Source organism: Aythya fuligula, chromosome 12 (genome assembly GCF_009819795.1).
Source record: "Aythya fuligula isolate bAytFul2 chromosome 12, bAytFul2.pri, whole genome shotgun sequence".
Classification (NCBI taxonomy): Eukaryota; Metazoa; Chordata; class Aves; order Anseriformes; family Anatidae; genus Aythya; species Aythya fuligula.
The window spans coordinates 10143111-10164247 of NC_045570.1; the positions used below are offsets into that span (position 1 = coordinate 10143111).

Sequence of the window (21137 nt, forward strand, 5' to 3'; positions counted from 1 at the left end):
CTTAGTTTGCATCTTCCAGAACTTCCTGCAACCAGTTAGGCAGAAAATAAAGATCCCATTAATCACAAAAGTTGACGTGGGAAACCCAAGATAAACAGGAGTATCTCCAAAATCAGCTACTCAACAGCTATAGTCTGAAGAAAAGAGCAATGAGGTGGAAAACAGACTTTCTGGTAGGACTTACTTTCCCTTGGTGATAAATGGATGACAAGTACCTTGGCAGGGACAGCACAGAGTTATCTCCTACTCTATCACACCCAGATTGCCCAGCTGGCAGCACAGGGGCAGGGAATGACTCAACAGGTAATTAGCCCCAGCTGTGACATTTACTGTGATGGCTTCAGCTTGTCCAAATCGAACACAAGCACACAGCTGCCTGAAAAATGCCCTCAAACAACTTTTTATTTTTGTAAAAAACAAGTAAGATTCTTTTCAGGAAGGACCAGCTTATGAAACAGTGGTTTGCATGTTAACATACATAAATACACAGTTACAACTTAGTGGGAAATAATACATTAAAAAAGCTTTCAAGTACACAAAATAAATGTAGTAAAAATGGACTATTCCTTCCACATACCTGCTTTGGAGAAAAAATACTTCTCAAATGGAATGAACTTCCACCCATGATCTGCCAACAGATATCTCCTCCGGGCACAAGCTGCAGGAGGGTGCAAGGGTGGGCAGGACCAGAGAGTTAATATCCAGTGTTTGAGATTCAAAGCAGACTTGCTCATGACAGTTCAGTCCCCATTCTCTTCAGGTATCAGCATGTGTGTAGTGTGACAGTTTCCCAGTCAGCACACAGGAGCTGCAAGAGGTAGGCGATACCTCCTTACTTCCATCTGCAGACCCCTGGAAGGTTGTGGAAAGGTGCCTTGCCTGTGAGGCATTTAATAACAGTCGCAGAAATCACAATGTGGCCCCACAGTCATGGTCCTGGTGCTGCTGGGCAGTAAACACAACCGATGGAAACAGAGCTTATTAAAAAAAAAAAAAAAAAAAAACACAAAACCTGCTGGATGCAGTCAGTCTCTTGAGTAGAAAGAAAATGTTTGCAGATATGGAAGAATAACACGTATCATCACAGACTTCCCAAAGATTTTCCTCATAACTGCCAAGACACCGTCAACAGGGAATTCATAGCATCATTTAAATAAAATACCAGCTTAAATTACTTTGAAAAACATTTGACATGTGCAGAAAGCCAAAGGCTGATCCTTATTTTACAAGCTTTATTCTGTTCTTCTACTCTGTCCTATGTGAGTTTAGAGACGTGTTACATCACTAAACTCTTTAATAAAATTTTACCAACTGAGGAGTGAAACTAAATCCATCTCCAAGAGAAGGCAAAGGCATCTAAACAACAGATGCTCCCTGATCTTGCTCTACTTAATCTCCTGTTAAAACTGTTAAAATAAGCGACCTGTGCAAGAGGGGTTGTGTCCCACTTCCAAGCCATGCAATGGCAGAGATCCATGCTTCACTTCAGCTACTGCAAGTGCAAAGGGCAATTCAAGTTTTCCTAAGTCTCCAAGACAAAAATTAAGCATTTACAAAAAACGGAAATATTTAAAACTCTTTAAACAATTTAAATCAGAACCGTTTCCATCGGAACATGGCATATTTTACATGTTTAAAGAAAAAAACAAGAAACGTTATTAAATAAGAATCTACATATCTTAAAAACAGGGAGGATTTGTACAGTTACAGCCCAAAGTATCAATTGTCCTATTTTCCAAAGCAGGAATGTTCATAAGTTATTCCTCTGAAGCGCCTCGCAAAGGTTCTGATTGGCATCTGGCTCCTCGGTCATGACCTCCACAGCCTCCCACTCCCCTGACCTGCTGGATTTCTTGATGGCCTCTACGACACTTTGCATGTAGAGACCATCTTCGAAAGAGGCTGCCATCGAGACAGGTTTGTGATCCCACGTCCGACGATCCTCCTGGTCTTGGAAAGACTTGCGCAAGGCTTGCACCATGTATACCATTCCTTTCAGGTAGAGCAGCGGGATGTCTTTAAACCCCTTGTCCAAAAGGCCTTTGTTGACAGTCAGAGAGTCCGTAAACAGTAATTCCTCTTGGAGTGCAGTGTTCTTCTGCCCATACAAGTCCGTGCCACGAGCTATGAGGCGACCGGCGGACCCAACAACCATGACTTCATGAATGAAGGACCCGGGCATGTTGAAGTTGAGAGTCACAGTACAACAGACACCCTCACTCATCAGCATCTGGAAGAAGCAGAAGTCATCGCTAGTTACATGGCGGATCCCACTGATAGCCGTGTTCTGCTTCACAAAAGTCTTGAGCAGACCGTGGACTTTCTCTGCTCGCCTGTTGATGAGGTGGGTCAGAAGGTCAATGATGTACGTCCCCATCGTATGCAGACCGCCTCCTCCCATTAGCTCGTCACAGATCCAGTTGTACTTGTGGCTGAGCAGGCTCCCCCCGTAAACTCGTACATCACAGATCATCACGCTGCCCACGTAGTGTTCTTCTATCAACTGCTTCATCTTCACAAAGACAGGCAAGAAACGGAGGACGTTGCCTACGATGCTCATCAGCTTGGGGTAGTATCTGGCAGCTGTGACCATCCTGAAGGCATCCACAGAGGTAGCAGCTTTCTCACAGATCACGTTCTTCCCTATTCCTGCAGCACAAACACACCAAAAAATAACACAGCACTCATGAGCAAAACATGATGCAAGGCCCCAGCGTTTATCAGTAGAGCTTTTAAGAGTCAGGCTCTCAAAGGCAAAGGTTCAGGAACTAAAATAAGAATCCTTCCAAGATGCTTTCGTCGCAGAGCTGACAAACTCCCACAGAGAGAAGCTCTAAATAAACACAGAGCATTTCCACATCATGAGAGATGAACCGTGTCATGTTTTCATGCCCATTGAGTGTTGTAGCTATACAACTATTTGAATGCCTGTACAGCCAGAAGGGAAAAAAATCACAGAGGAGATCTATGCACTCTGCAGGGAAAAAGTGAGTGAAGGGGAGATTTGATTTTGAATTTCATCATCACTACGAATTTATTATTTGTAATAGATTGATAGAAATACAAGGTACCTGGTGGCCTGTGTACAGCATATGAAAATTTGAAATAATGTTTTGTAAAGTGAAACATTTTGGTCTGCACGTACAAGCTACGTGTACAATTAGACTGCAAAGGCGACTGCACGAGTTACCCAAGTGAAGCAGCACTCGCAAGATGACCTGCTGTGGTTTTGGTTATTAGTAACGTGCTTTATTTTGTGCCCAGCCTGAATCAGTGTGGATAGTCTTTATTTTAGATATAAGGTTTAAATAAGCTGATGATCCAAAAGAGCATCTCAATGGAAGATCCAACCAAACGCCTACACCCAGTGTTCTGTTGGTACTCCCTCTTCCCCCATTCTCACTTCTCTCACAGCATGGCTTTACTTTTCCCTATACGCCTGTTCTGATAAAAATACTCCACAGCATTTTTCAATGTAGTATCTAGGGACACACCTAGAAGTTTCCAGACATTAACTCAGGATGTCAGGCCTGAAGCTCAGCCTAGTCATACTGCAGTTTCTTACAGGGAACACACGGCAGCAGGTGCCTCACTCAAAGCTCCTCCTGGACCACGCTCCTCGCTTCTGTCATCTGCAGGGTGAGGTGACAGCAGCACAAGTGTTTAAATCAGACTCCTGCCTACTGGGAGAAGCCAGATCCCGCACAGCAGCAGCTGCTGCACTGAGCACTCCACCTCCTGGCTGCACCAAGCGAGACTTGGTGCAGGAACAGCCAAGTGGTCCAGGGGCCAGCAAGCTCCTGCAATGCATCGCTCTGCCCCGCTCAGCCTGGGACAACTAGTGGGAAAGGAAGCTCTGAACATGTATTTGTAGTAAATAAAATCAAAATCCACTCAGAAAACAAAACTACAATTTTTAGTGGCCTCTTCCAAAGAAAGCACCTGAACACAGAGTCAGCAGAAGCTTTAATGGACAGAGAAGGGCAGGGTCACGCTCCCCTGATGCTGTCTCTCAGCCTGCCAAGTGCTCCTGGCTGCCCACCAGCAAACCCATTTCAGGGACCACTTCTGACTCTCCCGTACCAGTCCCTGCACCGCTCTCTGTTCAATGTTCCCCAGGGCTGGCTGAGCTCCTCTTGAGATATTTCAGTGCTGGGGTTACCTGCCTTCTCGTTATGCTGTACCTTTAAATGGCATTCATCTCAAGTCAGGTTACATCAAGATACAGACGAAAAAAGTCAAAGTAAGAGGATCTTGACAGCATCCTAAACAAATCATGTAATTCTCAAAGGAAACGTACAATGGAAGCGACTTTCAAGCTGCATATGCTGGGGGTACAGCCCTGCAGCCAGTGCTGCTCCCCCTTGTGCAAACCCTCCACCCTCTGGCACATAATTTGATGCAGCAGCCAACTCAGGCTGCAAAACCAAGTGAACATTGAAACTTTCACTTCTCCACCCTCTTTGCGGCAGGGCCTTTCTTCTAGCTCTTGCTCTTCACTTCTGCCCTGTCCTGCTCTGCTGAAAGAACCCAGTGTTCCTTTGTGTCCTGGAAGCCATTTCTCAGCCAACGCTCCCTGCGTTACCAGCTCCGTGCCTCCGCGAGCCCTGTAAGCTTCCTCAGAAAGCATTTCTTGGTGGGACACTTCCTGGACAGCAGAATAAAATAGAGCATTGTCTCCTAAAGCAATCTTACATCTCTAGCCAGATCCACACAGCCCATCAGCCACAGGGTCTCTGCTTCTCTAGCAGCTGGTTAGCCATACCAGATCCCAAACCTGCCATACTCCAAGTATTTTACAGCTGGGAATAACAAAACACAAGCACAGAAAACCCACTCTGCCTGATCGAGGCTGCCCAGAGCCATGAGCAGGAGCAGGGGATGGCAACACCAGGGCGCCCTAGCAGGGAGGGTGGCAGTCAGGCCAAGAGGGAGGGAGGACACCCTCTTGGAGGGGAATATTTATTAAAAATGGGAGAAGTGAAGCACAAACCTTAAAGAGGCAGCTCTGGAGGGGCTGCAGCCTGACACATTGAACTCAGAAGAAGGACACTAAACACAGTGGCCCAGCACCCCACTGAGAAGCCCCTTTGTGTCCCCGGGAATGTGACAAGGAGGGGCACCCATGTAGGGCAGCATCCCTGCAGTGTGCCTGGGCTGGGGCAGCAGCCTCACGATGACAGCCACTGCTCTGCAGCTCTGCTTCCTTGCTTCTTGCCTGGCTGCTGTATTCACCACTGCCCATCCAGCACCTGCAGTCCTCAGCCCCATCTGTCTCCAGATGAATTACAGCATTGACTCAAACTACTAAACCTATTTAGCTCGTGTAACTGTGTCCGTTCCACCAAACGGAAGCCCCAGCTCTTGATTCCCCTGCATAATGTAAGAAACCTGAGGTTGCACCTAGGACCACGTACACCTAAACACTGCTGAAGCATACCAGATCACCTGTGTCCATCACAAGCAGCTGGGAGCATCTGAGGATTCTTCACAAATAACCATCTGGTTCAAACTTGTTGGCTTCAGGAGCCTCCCAGTGAATGGATGCTCACTCCCAAATGCATTCCTTCATTTCACATCCCGTTTGCATATGGCTGGAGAGGACCTCCCTGCTACTCCTGACAAACATGGGAAGCACAATATGCAAAGAGCCCTCACAGCACGCTTGTTCATCCTGTTCAAGAGCAGAAAATCTGCATTTGTCACAACACAAGGCTGTGATAGAGCCCTTCCCGACTCCTTCCTCCGCAATTAACATACACATGCTGTAATTTGTATGGACTCTGCAAAATCAGTTGGCCAAGCAGGCTACTTTGGCAAGCTTCCTTGGACTAGTAAGAAGTTCCTCTGTCGCCACTCCACAAGACATCTGCTTGAAGGCTGGGCTCAGCATGTGCAGCAGCATTACCTTTAAAGTCTTAAGGAAATCCTCCTCTGAGGACTTCTCTGCCTCCCCAGCCTTCACTTCACTCACACCTCACGCTCCACAGCCCGAGCCAGCCAGTAACTTGGCGCCGGGCACACCTCACACAGAGGTGGATGCATGTCAGCTGTGGGACATCAACCACAGAACAGGCATTTTGTGAAGTTAATTTAGTTCCTCTGAGATCAAAGGAAGCACAAATTTTAGAATAGCTTCTTGCTTTACCTGTTAGTGAGATAAACCCTAAGATTACACTCATCTTAATTTGAATTATGCTCTAGGCTTTGATCTGTTATGTCTGGTTCATGAACTCAATCCAGCGTTACATCTTCGTCTCTGTCGTGCCAAGGCTTCTTTCTGGATGCCTGTCAGTAAGGAACTTAAACAAATAGCACAGGCAGGAAACACCGGGTCTCTCTCTCTCCATTCTGCTAGTACTAAAAAAAAAGCACATTTTTAAATTATAAATGAAAGTATACGAATAAGTAATAAAAGTGTACATTCTTTTCCTCTTTTGAATAAAAGACTTCCCACTGTACCACATCTGATCTCTCCCAAAGCCCAGTCTCAGCTAGTGAAACATCAAGCTATTCATCTATTATCACAATTTGCAGCCAAGGATTTTCCAATTGCAAATATCACTGCATCAACCTGAATGTTCAGAAAAAACACACTTGCCACCTGCACTCCCCTCACTTTTTGTTCCTCCAGAGCACTGAATCATAGCCAGCTATCCAACATCTGCTAAAGATCTGCCACAACATCCTTGGTAGCAGATACACAAACACTGCTGCCACTAACCTACTGGGAAAGCTGAAAGACTTGGCCAGAATCATACTGCTCTGAGCTGCCTGCATCACTTCGCAGATCAGAATATTTTGGGAAACAGAATAAATAGCCCTTTACAACCTCACCCAGTGATTTCCCTCGCTTTTTCAACTTTCCAACTTCTCTATACTTGCAGTCAAGCACACACCTCACCTCTACTTCTGCAGCAGCTTTAACCACCTTGCCTCCACCGTTCAGTGTCAGCTTTCAAAGACTCTCCATTCATTTTAGTTAAAAATCCACTAGAGAAGGTGCCATCCTCTCCTTTTAGCACACTTCATGCTTGACCATCAAGCCACTGCTGAGGCTGGGTTTAGAGGCTGGCCAAGAGAACTACTGAAATACTTACTACCATTTAAAGGAATTTCTAGCATATTTAAAGATAAATTCTAACTTACAGTTTAAATGTTCAAAAATTAAAATACCTTATATTCAGAGAACAGTAGTTCTTTGTAAAGAAAGAAATCTAATACTCAAAAAAAACTAAGATCTCTCTCTGCATATCTAAGCAGCATTATGGCATTGCAAATGTGTAAGGAGTTGTTTACTTCCAAAACAAATTACTGCGGAGCAAAGAGGCTAAGAACAACAAACCGCCCTCGCCTGCATGGTTTGAGATATTACCCATCCTGAAATTATCTCACAGGGATCTGCTGTAAACACAATAAAAATCTCACACTCGTTATTTATGGAATTACACACAAGCACACCCCACGCTGGGTGAGGTGAAGGCACATTAGCACTACAAAGCTGTGCCCTGCAGAACCAGGAACGCTGGGGTGCCCGGGCGGCTGCCTCCTGCCCATTCTCCCTTCTCTCGCAGCCACTCTCGCCCAGCTCACCTGGCTGCATTCCTCCTGCTGTCCCCAGCTGTCACCTACCCTCTCCTCCACACCAGGTAAAGGATTCCTCCAGCAAGCCTGCACCCTGGACCACAGCAGCCTGTTACAGACACTGAGAAAATTATCACCAAGAGGTGGCAAGGGGCACAGCACGCATGCTGAGCACAGCATCCACAGAGGATTTGGGTCTTAACTCACACAGTCCTGCTGAGCGTGTACACACAGTTTTTATTCAAAGGCTTTTACCTTTCAAGTTTGGTTCTGTGGAGGAACAAGCAGAGATGAAAATCTCCCCTCCCTTCCCCCTCTCCCCACAACAAATTTCAGGTTCCCATTCCAAGGCACGGGAAGATTTGAAATGAATTAAACAACAAGGTTGGTGTTGTTTTGGTTTTTGTTCCCCAAATGGGAACAAAAGATTTTTCTACTTCAGCATGTTTTCAGAAGTAGCTTACTTTAATAAAAATCTCCCCGCTGCAAGTTCAGCCTGAAGAATACATGGAAAATTTTAGCCCAATTGATTCAAGATTTTCAATGCTATAATTCTGAAAAGAAATAAAAATCTAGGTAACCTTTCTTGCTACCAATTCCAAGCAAAACCTTTAGTACCATACTTGCACCCTGCTACAACCAGAATCGTGCAGAGCTTCAGATTTCAATCTGCCAATTAGTTATGAATTTTTGGTCCAACTCTAAAAACGAAAAGGTACCTAGAGCTTTCACAGCAATTTGCCGGGTTAGGGGTGGAGGGATATTGATGCAAACCAAATCTACGTCCTGGTGCAGCAAGACATCATCAGTCCGACTCGTGTAGAAGGAGATATTCATTTCTTCTGCCAGCTGCTTGGCTTCCTCTTCAGTCTTTCCCCAGAGCGCTTCAATAGAGAAGCCTTCTGCTCGCAGCAAGGGGACCAGGACCCGGGCAGTGCTGCCAGTCCCAAACACACCCACTCCAGGAAGCATTTTCATTCTGCGTTCATTCAAGCATCAGGGTCAACATGTGCGCCTCCAAGGAAGTGCTCAGCTCCTCAGCTTTCCGCTCCAGCCACAGTTCCTAAAACACAGAAAGTTACAAGTCAATGCAAACAAAAACTGTGTTTTGAAGTCAAAGGCATCTATAGCCTGACTGCTGGCATTTATCCTTCAAAATTTTAAAAAATTCTCCTGAAGAAAAAAAAATTACATGTAAAAACACCTTGTAATATTTGGAGAAATAGTTTTAAGGGACAAGCCAAAGAGCCCTGTTGCAGAAGGCAGGAAGGATGGATAGCAAGCAGCCTGACAAGTCACGGGGCCCTCCTGAGCCTCGAAATGCAGGAAATGCTCACACAGGAGCACACGTCGTGATGACGCAAGCCCCTAAATGAGATAAGGGGTTGAGAGATGAGGTGGTACCTTCTGTTAGACAAACAGATACTGGGGGGAAAGTGTAGCAAGCTTGTGGGTGCACACGTCTTTCTTCCCACCCAAATATACAAACTGAAAGCAGCTACTGGGAGCTTAAACTTACGGCAGGTAGTTAAGCCACTACAGAGGAAATCTAGAAAACACGTCCTGTGAGGAAAGCTCACATTCATTTGGTTAAGTCACACTTTTGTTCTTGCATGTATTTCCTGGTAAATAAATCCCTTCTGATCCTTGCTTGCCAGTGTCTCAGGACTGCACTGACCACATCTGGCTGAATTTCCTCACATGGTTGTGGCGCTAACCCAGGATGTCAGAGGCCCTCGACGTGTCATGCCTTTAGGAACCTTACCTCCTGCACCCCGGCAGCGAGCCATTTCTTCTACGGAAAGTTTGCTTGATTTTATATTTATGACAAATATTTACAGATGCTGTAAGTCATGTCATGAAATATTCGCTGAATTAATTCTGTATGTTTTTCCACGTTCAGTGTGATATTAGGTTTGTCATATCGTTGTTGCCTGCCATTTGAAATTAACTCCCTGTTATTCAACAATTAGAGGCACACACAAATAAGGACAGAACTGAGACGATCTAGACAGTATTTATCATTCTGCATGAAATAGTAACGTACTGACGGGAAATACAGCTTCTAGTCAGGCTTTTAAAAAAATTTGAAGAAGAATTAGATCCTGCCACTGGACAAAATGCAAAGATACACGTTGAAGCCCCCCACATACAGATTCGGGGGTTTACAGGCTAGAAGAAAAACCACTCACAGTAAGCACCACGTTCTTTTGAACAGACGTGAACTGAACAATGCAGAACACAGACCAGGTACGTGCATGCTTGCACCAGGTTGTACAGCCACACTCAGCAATGGCAAATTTACACAGCAGTGCAAGACTTTAGAAGAGGATGAAATCTTTCAGAACGCTATTAAGAGCACATTGCAGCACGTAACACGCCCAACAGATAAGCTGACTTCCGTAACACTTGCTTATTCTAAGCTTTATTTTTTTTCCTGTTTCCCATCCAACTACCTCTTTAAAATCTCAGGGAGGTGGAATTCATTTTCAGATTTTGGAAATGTATTCCCAAAACGCGCTGCTGCATCACTGTTGCTAACAGAACTGACACAACCACAAATCCCACTGCTTTACCTCCACAGATACAGCTCTGGATAGTACCAGACAAGGACACCTGCTCACCACTAGCACCATGGCAAAAGCCCAGTGTCATCAATGTTTAGCAAACCCAGCCTCAGCAGTGACTTGTCACATTGCAGCCACACTTCCAGCACGTGAAGATGTGGGTTGCGCAGCTGGAGTTGGAGTGGAGTCCAAACCCCACTGCGTCAGGATGCAGCCACTGCTGCCGCAAGAGGCAGCTGTCTTTACGTCCACTAAGAACACACAGAAGCCCCAGGAGAACAGCGCTGTCACCCTGCAGAAGTCCCCAAAGCACCTTTCTTGGAAACACTGCAAACCTCTCTGATGCTTCTCATCCAAGAAGGAAAAAAAAAAAAAAAAAAAAAAAAAAACAGAGCTGAAAAAAAGACTCAGAAAAAGGTGACAAAAAGCACACAACATCTATGCAAGGAAGACCTGAGCGAGCAAAGATTCCTCAACCCAAAAAAGCCATCGCTGCAGGATGTCATGGATGGTAATAAAGCCATGATTAACCATTAATGAGGAGTCAAAGGGAGGCCAGACAAGCTCAAGGCACGCCTCAAGGGGTGTGAAATACACACAGGTCATACCAAGTGCAGTAAGTAGCAGAACTGGCCAAGCACAAGAGATGGAGAGGGGCTTCAGCATGCCCTCGCCCTGTTCTTTGCACACTCCTCCTCAGGCTCGTGGCCAGCATAGTCTGGCCGTGCTGTTTGGAGAGAGAAAATGCGGTGGTGTCCCTCTGTAGCTTGACTGATCTGCAAACGTGACTTGGAGCGGAGGCCAGCACGTGCCGGCTGGAGGCCTGGGAAGCCTGAGTGGTCTCTCCGAGGGTCTCACTGAGGTCTGGGCACGCAGAGTGGCAGTGGCACGAGGGGGCACACGGGGCCGGGCGTCCCCAGGAGGTCAGCCGGTCCCATCCTGACAGCAGCCTGCAGCCGGAGCATGTGGCAGCGCTCCTGGCCACAGGAAAGAGGCCTGACTGTGAGCAGCACCCTCAGCACCAGCCAGAAGCCGGGTGCCACTTACACCAGGTCACAGCAAGCCTGAAAGCTTCTACGGAGCCTGAGGGGATCAGCCATGAAAATCATAAAAAGCCTTTTAGAGGCCAATCTTCCTGGAAAGGAGAGCCCTCGCACACCAGTATCCCCAGTCATGGGAGTGGGCAACGCTTTCCTGAGAGCCCTCGCACGGAAAGGAGGGGCAGCCAGGCTGCAACAAGAGGCACAGCCCGGCTGAGGCGAGCCGCCCCTCGCCGCCCCTCAGCGCCTCACGGCCCCGCTCAACCCCGCGGCGTGCCCGAGGCCCCGGCGCTCCGTGACGGAAAATGCGACGGGCACCGCGGCTCCCAGCCCCGGAGGGCCCCCCCCGGCCCTTACCTGCCGCCGGAGGTTCGCCGAGGGGCCCGGCAGCACCGCCTCGCCTCCATCCCGGCGGCGGCCGCTGCTCGCTCCCGGCGGCGGCGACGCCCTGACCGGCCCCGCCGCCTCCTCAGGAGCCGGGGCGGGCACGGGCTCTTGAAATGGCGGCGCCCCGAGCGCCTTCGGAGGTTCAGGGAGGCGCGGCCAATCGTGAGGCGGGATTCGAGGGAGGGGAGGGTCTTCTCCAGACGGGCAGCGCCGACAGCCAATCGGAGGGCGGCGCGGCCGCTGGGCTGAGGCTGGGCGGGCACAGGGGTGAAGGCAGCGAGGCTGGGAGCTGCCCGGCCAGGCCGCGTCCCTGTGAGCCCCGGGATCGTTGGAAACAACTTCAGAGAGAAGCAATAAACGAGGGAGGGGGCCCACAGGGCTCGATTTTCCAGTCCAAGTTGGGGATCGTGGGCAGAATGACTGGAAACCCTTTCATTGGGATCTTATTAAAGAACTACATAAGGTGGTGACCGCTTACGGGTTGTCAGCCCCACTTACGCAGTCCCTGCTGGAGAATGCCATGAGCTTTTAAGCCCCTGTGATGTACGACAAGTGGTGATGATGATATTAACTCTGACACAAAAGTCATTATGGGAACAGAAATGGAGAGAGTGGAGCAAACACGCAGTGCTCCGAAATTCAGAAAGGCAGCAGGGGGATCCGCTTTTTGGGGTCGTTGTACCTCACCTGCTGGGCACAGACCCGATGGCAGATACGTGCCTTCAGGCATGTCTACATCCAGACATCCTCTAGGTGACCCCGACCCTGGCCCTCCAGGCAGTGCTAACAATTCCAGAGACTGCAGACCCTGCACAGCCCTTTACAGAGGTCCAGCAAGGGCTGTCTGAGCCGTACGTGCAGGTTATTGATCGGCTTCACGATGCGCTAGAGGAGCAGGTTGCCGATCGGGAAGCAAAAGACGCCTTGCTACAAAGGCTGGTGGTAGAAAACACAAACACCAACTGTGAAAAGGTGCTGCAGGCTCTGCCCATGAACGCAACACCAGCTCAGATGATAGAGGCGTGTTGCTGAGTGGGCTCTGTCACACATCACACCAAGTTGCTGGCGTCCGCTTTTGAAGCAGCACTGAGCATCAGTCAGGACCTAAGGGTCACAAAAAATGCTATCGGTGCGGAGAGATCCAGCCCCGACCACTTCATGTCCAGAGGCAAGGCAGGCTGCTCCAGCATCCATGCCAATGATTTCTCCCAAGATCCAGCTGGGATTCTCAGCAACACACCCCGAAAGGCAGCTGGGCTGTGCAGGATACCTATGCTGTGGATACTCTTCCTCATGGCCACTCGGCAGTGCCTGCTCTTGCTCTTCTGCAGCTGCAAGCTTTATTGGCATTCGGAAGCAGGGAGCAGCTCTGGGGAGGAGAGGGGCAATCGTGGTGCCCCAGGGATCTTGTCCTGGCATCCCTGCAGCCAGAGGCAGCCGAGTAGCACGAGAGGCCACCCAGAAAGCATTGTCGTGGCCAGGCAGAAGCTTGTGCTGGCAGCCCACGTGTGGGCAGCTGGTGACATCTGGTCAACCCATCCCCATGTCAAACCATGCACAGAGTGGCCATGGTGTTTTGGGGTTGGCAGGGCCAACACACGCCTGGTCCCCCAGCAGCGGGAGCACTGCTTCCTCAGAGGGGTCTGTCCCCCAGTGTGAAAAGGGCTCCAGGGGCAAGGGAAATTGGGAAGCCCTTTCCCCTGTACCCATGGGGACCCACTTCACCCACCTGTGCTGGTGACTGAGCCACCAGGGTGGGATAGGAAAGAGCATGGAAGCACCAACACACAGGGGTGTGGTGTGCTGCGTCAGAGCCCAGAGCGCGTGGCTGAGCTGAGATGGAATCAAGCAGCAAAGAGAGGAGATAACATCAGCCCGAAGTGAGGGAACTGAGGAGAGGGTAAGCCCTGGTGTGCAAGAGGAACTGCCTGCACAGCACGGGTGAGCGGTGCAGAGCAACCGCCCCGGTGCCGCAGGAAAAGACGTGGCCCCAGCCCCTCCGCCCCGAGCGCTGGGAGGCTTTCTGGAGAACTGCCCGAGGAAGGAGACATGAGCACCCTGCTGCTGAGAGCCTTTCTGCCCCTGCTGCTCCTCGCCTGGCTGCCTGCAGGTGAGTCCTCGCTTTGGGGAGGGGTGTGAGGATGAGGAGGATGAGGATGAGGGGCAGTACCAGCACTGGGGACCGTGGCCTGTGGGCAGCTGGAGGGCATCGCAGGGCTGTCACCAGTCCCTCCCAGTGCCTGCAGGAAAGTTGCCCGCTCTCTGAACCCTGTGTGTGGGTGATGCACCTGCAAGAGGTTTGGGACAGAGCTTTGCCATCTGCTCTGGGCTCTGCTCTTCCTGCAGCATCTACCACCCCTTTTGCACCAGCACCTCCCCAGGTGCCTGGCAGTGCCCCCCCTGCCATTGCCTGGGCATAGGCTCCAGGAGCTGCCTGCAGGGCCCCAGTTTTGGTCGCCAGGCTTCAGAACAGCCTTGTCTTCAGAGCAGGAAATTGAAAGCTCTTTCAAGTAGGAAACACCTTACATAACGCAGAAGACATCAGCATGGATAAACAGTGTGCTCGTAACTCATCCCAAACACACATAGAGTCCACCAAAGGTAGAAACAAGGACAGACTGCCTGGGAGAATGCAGACACACTGCCTGAACACACCCAGGTAGTGTTAGAAAAGCCAAATGCCACCTGGAGTTCCAACTTGTGAGGAACATGAAGGGGCAGAGAGAATGGTTTCTGTAAGTACATTGAGGGCAAAAGTAAAGCTAGAGGAGATTATGAGTTAACTCATGTGAGAGAGAGGCAGAGGACACATTGAAAAGGATATGGAAAAGGCTGAGGTACTCGGTGCTTTTTTTTTTTTTTTTTTTTTTTTTTTTTTTTTTCCCATCCCTGGTGGTTTTCAACACCAGGCTGGACGAGGCCCTGGGCAACCTGATCTAGTGGGTGGCATCCCTGCCCATGACAGGGGGTTGGAACTGGATGGTCTTTAAGGTCTCTTCCAACCCAAAGTGATTCTGTGATCCTGTTCTGTGAAAACAGGCAGGGGAAGAAAGAATTGGAGATGTCCCTAAGCCTGATGCCTGGGAAGGGGGGCAGCTGGCATCCTCAGGGCTTCACATGCAGGAAGTGGGTATTAACACAAAGCCAGCCCTCCGTGTTTCTTTTTCTGCAGGACTCACTCAACAGCATCCAGCATCAATGAGAATCAATGTGTCAGAGCTCAGCTTGCAGTGTCTGTTCCAGATGGTGTCAAACAGCACTGACCAGAAAGTGAAACAGTTTGTAGACCAGATCAAAAACATGACGGAGAAGGTAGAGATAGTTGAGATACGTATGTTATATGAGGAAAAACATTCTGCTGTTGGAAGTGTGAATGAAACAAAAACAGCAACATGCACGTGTGAGATGAGCAACACATCTGGGGTGGAAGATGGAACCAACAAGACCCAGCAGGGTAAGAGCCACAAGGCCACCAACACCCACGGCAGCACAGAGGGGAAGGGGTGAGGCAGAGACAGAGAGGGGGCCTCGCTTGGTAGGTGGGAAGTGACTTCAGCTCTGAGGTTCAGGAGCAATTTTTAAGCTACTCCAGAAGCTCCTTGCCAGAGTGAGCTTTGGAGGATGGAATGAAGCCATAGAGGCTTGGGGGGGGGACGGGACGGGACAACTACTACATTATCTCTGCTTCCCTATGGCTGACAGCTTCCCTACAGCCAGCCCTCGGTCCAAATGCACGTGGCTCTGGAAAACAACAGGGACTGAGCCCAGGGCTTTGGCAGCACCTCCTGCTGCGGGTTCCTGCAGACCCTTCTGCCTAGGCTGCAGGAGGAGCAGGTGTCTCCCCAGGTCCTCTGCAGTTTTTGATCTGACACTGCAGGCGTCCCCGCCGGAAGCAGAGCAATGAGCATAGCACCTGCTGCCTCCATGTGGGCGTTCACTTGTGTCTCTGCCTTCCAGAATCGGGCCCTGAGACGTCTCCGACCAGCAGCCCTGAGAATAAGACCTATGAAGGTGAGGCACCACGGCCCCAAAGGTGCTGGAGCCTGAACTGTCCGCAGCTATGAGGGGGTTGCAGGAGTTCTTAGGGAGAAAGAGGGGCAGAAAGGTGGGGAATGGCTCCTGCTGTTCTCTCCTGTCTGAGCTGCTGGCAAATTGGTGTGGGCACCAGCCAGTCTCAGGCCATGAGCACCAGCAATGTGGGGAAGGGGCTGCCGCGCACGGCCCCCAGCTGGCAGAGCCTTTTGGATGAGGTTCTGGGGACCTTCCCCAGCAGGGCTTTGTCAGCAAGGCTGGTGGGTGTTTTGGGGTGCAGACCGTGAGCCAGCGGGGTGCTCTGGGAGCTCTCCTGCTGCGGGGCTGCAAGCTGCGGTGTGGGGACAGCAGCTCACATGCATTCTGTGCTTGCTGCACAGGAATCATCCACACATGTATCATCCCTGGGTCGGTGGTTTTGTCGCTTTTCTTCCTGATTTGTGTTCTGATGTGTTTGTGCAGAAGGAACCAAAGGAATGCTAAAGGTAAGGCTGAGCCTGGGCTACACCACCATCTCCAGTGGGAGCTGGTGAGCGCTGTCTCACAGCCTCTGGATGAACTGAGACGTGGGAGACGCCTGCTGTGCAGGTGTTTTCTGCATTAAAATTAATGATAGTCAACGACATTTTCTTTTTCAGGAAAATCTGAAAGCAAGCATGTGGAAGAGATGAGTCAGCTCAGCACGGTAAGCCGGGGAGAGCTTTTCATGCGTTGCTCTGTTCTCTCTAACAAAAAGCAGTTGAATGCCCCTTTAAAGGGCTTCAGAGCAACAGTTTCTGAGCAAGCCAGGGCCTCCCGTACAGTGTTTGGTCAGTGGGAAATAACTTGTGCCAGTATCTGGATATGTACAGAACTGACAGCCAAAGGCCTGCTCACTGCTGTCTTCCTCTGCAGCCTCAAAACGAGGAGGTGATGTACGCAAAGCTGAAGTTTGAAAAGACAGAGACAAAACCTGCTGCTGCCTCAGAAGTTGTTTACGCTGAGATAAAATCACAACAGAAGTAGAGAGCTGAGAATGCCGGTGCTGCTGATGCAAAGGGAAGGTTCTCCTGCTGGGGACACGGCAAGTGAGAGTGAAGGGAGGGACAAACAGCTTGTCACATGCTTGCCACAGCTGTGACCCCTGAAAACCAGGGATCTGGTTTTCGCAATCTGAAACCACTGCTCTAAGGCAGTGCCATCTTGGCCAACAAAACCACAAAACCTGTTTCCCCCCAGCTGGCTGTACATATACTTTACATTCCCAGGTAGAAGCTAGCTCTCCAGCTGGGACAGGTCCCCCTTGTGTTCCCACAGAAAGGCCGCAGCAGCTTATCGCTGGTGACCGCTTCTAGCAACTTGTGCCGTGCCTCAGTAGCAGCAGCAGGCACCGTGTGGCTGCCCCAGCCTGGGAAGCACTCAGTGTCCCATTAGGGCTGGAGCAAGTGGCCCTCTAGGAAGCTCTCCTGCCAGCACTGGGTGATGTATGCGCTGTGAAAGCCCTGAAGCAGTTTTCTAAATTTCCTTGCTATGTCCAGAGCAGGCATCTTCTGTGACGAATTTCACCCTTGTCTGATTCACTCGCTTGCAACGCAAGAAGCAGGGACAGAAAGGACTAGTTTGCTTTGCAGAGGTCCAACGTGGCTATAGCTGAAGTGATTTGCTTTATACCGGGAATTGACACATATATATTTGTCAATACTGTCTTTAATCTGAAAAAAATAAAAATAAAAGATGAATTTTTTTGCTGTCAGTGTTGCCATTTACCTACTACTGCTGGTGGGGACTGAGCTGAAGCATTGGAGGAATTGCCAGGGAGTGGGGAGGGACGCTAATAAAGGCATTGAGATAGCCAGGGAATGAGGGGCACAAATAGGCTCCACCAACCACAGAACTTCCTCGCCAGCCTCCTCCTGGACACTCATAGACCTGGAGGAAGAGGAGGATTGCTGGGAGTGCTGCAGCTTGAGGAGAAGGCAGAAATTACGTGGGGAGGTATAAAATGCAGCACCAGCCACCCTGCTCCCTCCTGCTGGGGCAGGCAGGGAGCCTGGAGGGGATGAAGCCCAGCAAGAGGACAGCGAGGGGTCTACTGGCCACGCTGAAGAGGCAAGAGGGGAGGCTTCAGAGGAGGCAAAAAGGGCTGCAGAGGACCTCCTTAACATCCCACAGATGAACAAAATGGCCACAAAGACAGGAGAAATACCGATGACGTGGGCAGAATAACACAACTGCTAAATTGTTGAGGTAGAATCAGAAAGCTAAGGTACAAAATGAGTTAGAACTAACAAGTGGTGCAAAAGGCTCTGTATTTGTGTCACTGCACAAAAGACACAAGAGGAAGGAAGTGGAAAGGTTTGGTTTGTTGTTTCACCAAGAAGAAGAAATCATAAACACACAACCAGAGGGAAGTGGAAGCATTCACAGCACTATCTTTGCATCCTGCCCCGCACCTGAGGTTAGTGGGATCAGACCTGTTACACCGTTTTTAGGAAGGACACCCAGCAGCAAGCCAGAACCAGAAAAGAAACAATGAGAGTAGTGAGCAAGTGGTGAAGTTACCCATGAGCATGTAAGGAACTGGCTGAGATAATTTCTTGAGATCTTTGGGTCTTTTGCAAGGGCGTACAGGAAGCGTGGGGAAACGTCTTTGTAGATTGGCTATTTTTAGAGATGTGAAGTATGCATGTCCGGAGCTGAGTGCCAGAATTTCAGTTCTCATAAAGATGTTATCACAGGTGATTTAGCAAGTGCACAAATGCCTGTGTAGAGACCAAGTGATAACAAATGCAATGTTCCCCATGCACGTAATTGCTGCCTCCCTGTCCCCTCCTGCTTGTTGGTGTCTGGGAGCCTGCCCCATGGTTCCCTCTGGCTCCCTGGGACCCACATCCAAGCCATGTACTCTCAAGCCTGGTGGGTGAGACATCCGTGCTTAGTAGGCCGGGTTTCAGGACCAGGAGCAGGAGGACTTCCTCCTTGCACCGCTGTCTTTGCTCCCTGCACAGAGGGAGCTTGAGTCATACTGGGAAAGGGATCTGAAAGTGCTGCTTCTCCCATTATTTTTTAGTCAGAATTGTACCAGTGAGTGGCTGGGGACTCTGGTGACAGAGGAGCCACTCAGCTTCCACCATCCTTGGTGAAGGTTGTTTTGTAAATATCAGCACTTGGGTTTGGGGTGTTCTAGTTAGATTCCACATATTGCTGAACAAGCAGTATGTGTCATTGCAAGGTCAGAGTTGCACCTTGCTAGTCTCACAACAATGCCTGTTTCGCATTGGACCAAGCTAACAGTTTTTATCCCTAATGCATGGGGTCCTTCATCACATCTGCAGCTGGCAATGGTGATTTTGGGCACATGGGCACCGCTGAATTGGTTCACCCTGGTATTACTCAGCTTTGCAGTTGCTGTAACCATGGTTACTACACTTTCCTCAGTAAAATCTCCAGCAGAAAGAGTTCAGCAGGATACAAGGTCTTGAGCAAAGCTGTAGTCATGCTGGATGCATGAGATGCAACTAAAGGTCTCTCCCAAACCTCCACCCCAGCCATACCGGTGGTGGGGGCGTTTGGGAGACCATAACCCAGGCTATGAGGACCGACATTCCCATCAGCTGCTCCACAAGAACCAGTCACTTTCCTCATCCCCAAACACAAAACACAACCCTCGGGGCCTGAAGAAGACACAACAGAGGCTTGGCCTCTGCAGACTCTCCATTACCAGGAATAGGAAGGGCAGTGGGAGACCACATGGGATAAAGCAGGGAAGGGAGCCAAACTGCAGTGAGAGAATCCAGAAAAAAAGCAAAGGGAAAAAGAAAATAAAACCAAAGAGCAGAAGAGAAGAAACAGAAAAGGATGGAGAAGAGCGAGGGTAGAAGATGTGGTGAGGAGTAGGAGGACAGTAGTACACATGGCTGGCAAGAATAAGAAGAGAAAGACTAGCACATTAGAAGAGAGAAAACAGAAGAGAATTAGGGGAAGAAGATCAAAGAGGAAGGTGTAGTGAAGAAAGAGAAGAGGAGACACCAGAAGGTTCAGAAGAAGGGGAAGAGGGAGAAAAATTACCCAGGCCAAGGAAGCTACCAACTCACTTCCATAGTATCATAGAATCCTCTAGGTTGGAAAAGACCTTCAAGGTCATCACGTCCAACAGCCAACCTGACCTACCAAGTCTCATCACTAAACCACGTCCCTTGATGCCATGTCCACGTGTCTCTTAAATACCTCCTGGGATGGGAAACCCACCACTTCCCTGGGAAGCCCATTCCAATGCTTGACCGCCCTTTCTGTGAAGAAATTCTTCCTAATGTCCAATCTAAATCTTCCCTGGCGCAACTTGAGACCGTTCCCTCATGTCCTGTCACTTGTACCTGAGAAAAGAGACTGAAGCCCTCCTCACTGCAACCTCCTTCCAGGGAGTTGCAGAGAGCCATGAGGTCTCCCCTCAACCTCCTCTTCTCCAGATTAAGCAACCCCAGTGCCCTCAGTGGCTCCTCACAACTCTTGTTTTCCATCCCCTTTTACTTTCACTGCAACATTTTTTTCCTCCCTGTTTTTAACTTGATTTATGCTTCCTTTGGTCAATTGCTTGGTTAGTCCCCAAATCTGAAAGAAACCCTGGACAACCCTGTCCTGGTGTGTCATACCTTCAGACTGCCATCAACCCCTTCATTTTTGGTGAGCATGAGGTCCAGCAGACCACCTCTCCTCATGTGCTCTTCTATCACTTGGAGAAGGAAGCTCTCATCAACGCATTCCAGGAACTTCCTCGATTGCTTACGTCCTGCTGTCTTGTCCCTCCAACAGATCTGAGGGTGGTTAAAGTCCCCCATGAGGTCCAGGGCCTGCGAATGTAATGCTGCTTCTGTCTGTCTGTAGAGGGCCTCATCTGCTCGTTCTGCCTGGTGCGGTGGCATGCAGCAGACACCCCCTATAAGGTCCCCTATACCTCCTTTACCTCTCATCTCTTTAATCTTAATCCAGGAGTCCAGAAATTCCCAAGTGGAGCTTCATGTGCAAGAGAGAGCAGCAAGGGGGAAGACCCAAGGCTGGAGCAGACCCAAAGTAGAACCAAAAGCAGGGAGACAAGCAGACACCTCCATCCCAGCCAGCCAAGAAAGGCTCCCAGGCTGCTGGCTCAGATCTCACCTTAGTCCCATGGCTTTGGATTCCCACCCCACGTTTGGGTTCTTCTTCCTGCACCCCAGGTAACCATGGACCATGCAGTGGACCATGCTCTGGGTCTGGGACCAGTCTGGATAAGCTTAATACAAAGCAGACACTGTCTCCCCGGAGCAGAGATGAAGGCTGGGACACAGGGAGGGGATCCTTCCCCAGGAGAGGGTCATGCACGTGGGCAGGGGGAGGCCTGGGAAGTTCAGATCTTGATGGGGTCTGGAGCAGGACAGGGACGATGGCTGTCCTATGGACCCCTAGTGACCCATCTCCAGACTCACACAGCCGTGGGTCTTCCCTTCCCCAGTGGGCACTCCTTGGATCCAGTTTTGTTGGGACATAGCTGGTGACTTTTAGTCTCCATCCACCC

General features: G+C 49.7%; 1 protein-coding gene across 2 annotated transcripts; it reads right to left on the reverse strand.

Annotated features, from left to right (window-relative positions):
* Positions 1-1120: 1120 nt before the first annotated feature.
* On the reverse strand, positions 1121-11681 carry GFOD2 (glucose-fructose oxidoreductase domain containing 2). 2 transcript variants are annotated; one of them, XM_032195674.1, is made up of 3 exons: positions 11549-11681; positions 8304-8647; positions 1121-2649 (listed from the first exon to the last, which is right to left on the reverse strand). In XM_032195674.1, the coding sequence occupies exons 2-3, from the start codon at positions 8560-8562 to the stop codon at positions 1751-1753; spliced, it is 1158 nt and encodes a 385-aa protein (XP_032051565.1). In that variant the 5' UTR covers positions 8563-8647; positions 11549-11681; the 3' UTR covers positions 1121-1750. The 2 variants fall into 2 exon arrangements, with proteins under 2 accessions (XP_032051565.1, XP_032051566.1); XM_032195675.1 differs by lacking the exon at positions 11549-11681 and having other exon boundaries at positions 8359-8422.
* Positions 11682-21137: the final 9456 nt, after the last annotated feature.